The sequence below is a fragment of the Drosophila sulfurigaster genome, chromosome 2L (assembly GCF_023558435.1).
Source record: "Drosophila sulfurigaster albostrigata strain 15112-1811.04 chromosome 2L, ASM2355843v2, whole genome shotgun sequence".
NCBI lineage: Eukaryota > Metazoa > Arthropoda > Insecta > Diptera > Drosophilidae > Drosophila > Drosophila sulfurigaster.
Window position 1 is genome coordinate 20,537,655 of NC_084881.1, and position 6,636 is coordinate 20,544,290.

At 32.2% G+C, this 6,636-nt stretch overlaps 1 protein-coding gene across 1 annotated transcript; it reads left to right on the forward strand.

Moving 5' to 3' along the window:
• Window positions 1–296: 296 nt before the first annotated feature.
• On the forward strand, window positions 297–1,187 carry LOC133850882 (uncharacterized). Its single transcript, XM_062287133.1, has 3 exons — window positions 297–401; window positions 468–598; window positions 660–1,187. Exons 1-3 carry the CDS (start codon window positions 390–392, stop codon window positions 988–990), a joined length of 474 nt encoding a protein of 157 aa, XP_062143117.1. The 5' UTR covers window positions 297–389; the 3' UTR covers window positions 991–1,187.
• The last annotated feature ends 5,449 nt before the right edge of the window (window positions 1,188–6,636 follow it).

The window sequence follows — 6,636 nt, forward strand, 5'->3', positions numbered from 1 at the left end:
GGGTATAAATAGTACTGTAGTAGTAGTACCAAAATATAGCTTTTGACATATTTTAGTATTTTTGTAGTATATTAAGTTGGTATAGTTTAAGAATAATACCGCTGTGCTGTTATATATTTAAGTATATGGGTATATAAGAAGAATAATATCTATAGCGGGTATCTCACAGTCGAGCAAACTTGAGTGTAGCTTTCTTGTTTTTTTTTTATCATTGATTCATTGGATGTGAATTTCACCCTTAACATTACTATAGAACGCGTTTTTATGTTATGTAATTAGCTTAACAGGTTCGATATGCTAATTTGAATTCCGTTTAGTTCGATATTGGTATCACAGATATGCCCAAAAATTAGTTTGTTTTGAAGTCTTAACATTCGCGGTCGTCCAAGATGCTTAGAGCAGTGAGTTACTGAGTTAAATAAATGTTTTTTATAAGCCGAAGGCTAATGCGGATATTTCTAATACAGATTTTTGTGCTCATTGTGTTACTAAAGTTGACACTTGGAGCGCCAGCAGATCTTGTGCCTGCTCTCAATGTTGTGGATGCCAAAAATAGAGGATTTATTTTGCAGCCCAATGAAGATGGATATCAATTAGCGTAAGGTTACATTAAAGTTTTAAAAGTTGTCTATAATTGTGAGCATTACTTTGTCGTGTAGTATAAGAGGCGTTGGCCACTCTCTTGCTGAAAATGTGGCACAAGACGAAGAAGGCGAACTTCATGTGCAGGGCGTGATTAACCAAAAGTTTGATAATAAAGTGAAACTGATTGTTAAATACATAGCAGACACTGAAGGATATAGAGCTAGCTATAGGATTCGATTGCAAGAGAAGAAACCAAAGAAGCCCAAGCAGCCAAAGCAGCCCACAAAAAAGCCGGATACTGAACCCATCGATAAGCCGGATTTCCCAGATGATGATGATGAGGACAAACCATTTGTGCTAACGATTGCCATCAAAGCCACATGTCTTAAGTCGTGTGTCGGTTAAGTAAATATAGAATCTTTATGAAGCTAATACTTTAAACTATAAATAATACCTAAAAGCAAACCAGTTGTCGATGCGAATCCAGAGCTAATTCATTGACTCTAATCAAACGTGCGAAGACAGGTTCAACGTGTTAGGCTTCAAGCACATTCGCACATAATTAAAACTAAACACACGTGAGTGTCAACGACGAAGATGTACTCGGTACCAGATTTTATTATTTTCAATAAATTATTTATTTGACTTGAGTTACATTCTTACTGGTGTAATTTGTTTAATTTGTGTAACAAACAATCGATAGTAGTAGGGTTGCCAGATACACATCGAACACTTCATTATGCTTTTGATTTAAAAAATATTTGAATTGAAATTGTGCAACATTAAATTAAATAATTTGTAATTATTATAATTGTTTTTAGAAATCAATATTTTGTAATGAAAATGTCCATTATATATAAAAAAAATGATTAATGAAAAGTTCCTCAAAATTCTTTACGAACATGTTCACTAATCTATACTACTCCTTTACACTTAAAGTGTCAGGTGCAATTATGAATAGAAAGTATTGGCTCTTCGTTGATTGGAATTTAAAAGTTATGCGTTGCCGCTGTGTAAAGAACTTGTTTTTATGATGAATTATCTTTACAGCTTTAGGCTTTTATAACTCTCTGCTAAATAAATTATGTTGAATTTTTTTTTTGCTTTTGTGGCTGGCTTACTTTTAGAGTCAGCAACATCTACCATTTGTAACAATCATCTTGAAATATTCTTATATAACATTATTCTCAGAAATGAGAAAATAAAATAATAATGACAATAAAATTTGCCAAACTCTAAACAAGGTTGTATACATTCTGCATTCTGTATACATTAAATTCTTTCATAATATTTCTCTCAGCTTGTTATCGTTTCGCAAGTCGAACTTTTGTACTAACTATACGAATACTTAATACTCCCAAGGAGGGTTTTCAATTGACGCCAAATCTTGCAATGAAATGTTGTTCTATTTAGCTAATTTTTGATTGTTTAGACTAATACGAAAAGACGATGAACTTGTAGGAGAGATTGAACCCAGGGAATTAAAAATTCAGGGTATTAAAGATGCTAAACAATACTAACCTATGTATTTTTCATTTTTAAATTGTTCCATTTTCTTGTATATAATAATGCTTAATGCAATGTTAAAACCACTGGAAAAAATTAAATTTTCTTTCCTTTCTTTAAGATATTGCACTGCTTAAGCTTAAAATTTATTTAAGAATGGCCAGAACTTTATTATTGTTAATTTGTTTTGTTGAAAAAACCTGTTGTGAATGCGGAATTCTTTTATTGTGTTTAGCAAATAACTCACTTAAACGGGAAATAAATCTATAAACATTCTTTTGTTAATGATATAAATCTATTATTATTAATATATTTTTATTATTTTTTTGACTCGAAGAAAATAGATTGATAATAACATAATAATTGATCATCTATTTTTAAGTTGTATTTTTATAGTATCTATGTATAAAAGTCCCTCTAAGAAGTATAAAGACTTTATCTTAATGCTGCTATAATTGACACCAACAAACCAACATTGTTAAGAAATCTTTTATGGTTTTGTATTTTATTAAATTCGAATATATTCTAACGATGACAGCTGTTTATAAAAATAAAATACTCGAAATCATGTCGCAAATTTGTGAACAGATTTTGCCATGAATCAGAAGAGGCGAGAGATTTCAGTGATTTTTCGCTGATGTTGCTGCTGTTGCAACTCGTTTACTGATGTTCGTTGTGTTCTGTCTCCCAGGAGTATAATGATTGATTATTTATGGCGCTATGTTGTCTGTCACTCGCTGCCGCTGTTGATGTTGCTGTTGGAATGCGCAATCTTTAACCCTGTAACGATAACGACATTTCCGCAAAGATACATTCCTATACTCTCTCTCTCTCTCTCTCTCTCACATAAACACTCCCTCTCTCTCTCTTCCATTTGTATTGATGTTGTTACACTTTCACGTAGTCTACATAAAAAGTCAATTTCGGTTTTTGGGGTCTGACACGATTTAATGGTGTCTGCGCTGCGCTGACAAATCGTGCACGCGGTCAGCCAACTAGGTGCACAGCGGGAGTGGGAGGGGGAGTGAAAGGGGGGATGGACAGTAAGGGGAAGCATATCCATGTCGTTCATGTCGTGATAAACGTCAGTCACTCGACTTGCTTTTTTCCAGCCTGTCTGGGGTTCGATTTTGACGAAATCTAATCAAAACGACGATGACAAAATAAATTGCCAACAAATCAAAGACAAGAAATTGTTAAAAAAAATAAGGAAGCACAATATTTGAGGATATCTTGCCAGGCGAACCGTAATGGTAATACTTAGTAGTATGATAATGATGATGATGTTGATGGCGATAATGTAGTTAACTTTTTTCTTTGCTGACCATTTTCATGACACAATTAGCCTTGGCAGCTGGACAGTCGGCCTCGTTGGCATCTTAATGGCATTTAAAGCATTATAAATAAAATTTAATAAAAGTCAACTTTTGACTGCGACTTAATTATAATTTAGTGCCATGGCACGCGCGCACTCTCTCTCTCTCTCTCTATCTCTCTCACACTCTTTGGGTGGACAGGTGTAATTGTAATTACTCCGCATTGCCCACACTGCCCACACACAATTTGCACACGCACTTGGCAAACCAAAAGACCAAAGACCTGAACCAAAACTGTGCCGCTCTCATTGCGAGAAATGTCCATTTAAATGGCTTGATTAATGCCAGCGACAATCTGCCAAGCGGCAACAACCAAAAGCACAGTGGCTCAGTAGTGATTAAAAATGGTAAAAAATAAATTTGAATTAATAGCTCATTTATCAAAATTACCAAATTTGAAAATCTATATATTGATACTAAAACTTTAAATTTGCTTAACAAGAGAATTAATCATGTCGACTTAAACAGACGAACTTGTAACTGGTGCCATTATAACAACTATATTGTTATTTCAATTAGGATATTTTTAAATGGAGCAGTTAGAATATACATAGGTCGAAAAGCTGTCCTGGTCTTATATCAAATTTTGTTGAAACTTTTCTAAACTTGAATATGTTATTTTGTTTGAGTGTCATTTTTTTTTTAAATATGTAAAAACTACATAAGTAATACCCCAGAGTTAATATTACATTAAAAAGAAAAGAAATAAATAATATTAAAAAAAACTTTTCCAATATTATGTAATGATTTACAAATTTATTGATGAAATTCATTTAGGAATATATCCTTTTTAATATGTCTTCTTCTAAAATAATAAAATAACTTTTTTCTATTTAAAATATTTTACTAATGTATGCTTACTGCTATTTCTATATTCAGTTTTAATTTATATGAAATAGTTTTTTCGTACCTAAATTATTTTTGTTTACAGCTTCTTGAATCACTTTAAAAGCATCTTTTTATCTAAAGAAATTAAAAATTCCTCTTAAACTCGCTTATATAAAATAGTTACTTATGTTATGGTATGTTAATTCTAACGCATTTTTGCATTACTTAACAGATTTTTGAAATACTTTATTTTAGATTTCTGCTATTTATAATTTCTGATTTATTTCTAACCTGATTTTTGCTTAACCTAATTTTAGATTTCATATAGTATTTCATTTGTTTGTATTTATTTTTTATAAAATGTATTTCCTCTTTAAAAATGTTAAGCAGTTTATGTTTTGACTTAAAAAAAATCTAAAATTCCACTTACTGTCGCTTAGACGGGATGCTTAAACACAGTCAACACTTTAGACGCCATCAACCCGAATTTATGTGCCACAAATGTTTGTTTTGGAATTCATCGAGAGTACTTAAATGTTTGGCACCACTGTGCACACAGTGGTCTGTTGGTAAAGAACGATTGTGGATGGTGGATGGTGGACGGTGGCTGGCCACATTCATTCCCTTTTGAGGGTGCCAGGCAACTAACCGACTCTTTTTCCGTTTTAAGTGTATTTATTTGCTCTTTATTTTTATGACTGGCCCCCGTGTAATTGACGCTGTGTGCGCTCGGGAGCGCATTTTGATGGCCGTATAGAGGAGCCTCTTGTGAGCCTGTGTGTGACTGTGTGTTTGTGTATGTGTGTTGGGGCAGATCGGGGGAAAAAGCCATAAAGTGCACGCTGTTTGTTGGTCTTTTTTATGATGTTTTGTTTGTTTTATTTGCGAGCTTTTTATTCTGTTATATTTTATTTTAAAATTTTGCATCTCGTTTGCTGCTGTTGCTGTTGCTGCTTCTGTTCGAGTGCGTGTTTGTGGATGCTCATTTAAATTTTTAATTAAATTTAAAGTGCAGAGAGTACAGTGTGCACCCGTCCTGAAAATTCACATATTTTGTTAGCTCTTTTGGAATGGAATAATTAAACCAACTTGCAGACATGATGGCTGAACAAAATTAAACAATAAATAAATAGAATACCATTTATCATATGTGTGCAAAGTGTTTCTTATGCGCAACAAATAAAACAATTATTCAAATTAAAACAATAATTGTTGAGCAGCTTGTCTCTTTTGCTGTATGGAAAATGTTTCTTTTGAAATTATTTAGCAATTGTTTCTCTATTTGTATTTTAGTTTTTGATTTGTGCAATTTGAAAATTATTTTCCATTTGTTAATTAATTATTATTTTTTAGTTTTTCATTAAATTATTATTTATTTCTTTATTAAATAAATTTATTTTTTATTTTTTCTTTATTAAGTTTATAAATTTGTTGAGTATATTTCCATTTTATTAGAATAATTAAGCGTAGTTCGTTTTTAATGAATTCCACTGAAATTGTTTTTAAACTTATGATATACGAGTAAATGGATTTATCTTCTATTTATTTGATATATTTTTGGTTTATAATTCATTGGTCATTAGAGTAATAAATCTTTTATATATTATATTTATTTATTATCTATTGAGTCTATATATTTTTGAATTATAATTTTTCAGTTACTAGAGTTAATTATGTTTTTTAAAGTTTACTGAATTCAATTGATTTTGTATTACATTATTCTTTCATAAAATATATTTATTTATTTTCTTTTATATACATTATTATATTATATTTTTGATCCTATTTCTCTAAACCTAAGAGTAATTAGACTTCGTTGTTAATTAGCTCATATATATTTACGAAGTGCATCGAAAATTTACTGTCCTAGAAAATTGTGCGAGTTTGACGGATTTTAGAATCAATGAAAAAGCTGAAAGGCTGAAATACATTTGAAATTCCATGAGGCAGCAAATGGTTTAATTAGAGGCAATGTCATGTGATTGCTGGAATCTCAACATTGCATTGCACTCAAATGAATTTTGAACTACATTCTAAAGGGGGCACAAAATGCAGTTTGGCGACGACAATTGAAACGCGCCCACGTTATAAATCACAACGTTTTGGGCGGTAGGGGAACAGGCAGCAAAGCACAAAACCAACAGCACCAAATGACAGCAGGAAGAACAGGAAGAAACAACAACAGCATGAGGCGAGTGGAAAAACATGAAATTCATTTGCATGCAACACGTTGCCATCTCCGTAAACGCAAATGCAAACAAGCAAACGGTACTTGGCAGCCGGGGCCAATGTGGCGTATGAGCAACGCGACACAACGCGACGTCCACGACAACAGCGACGA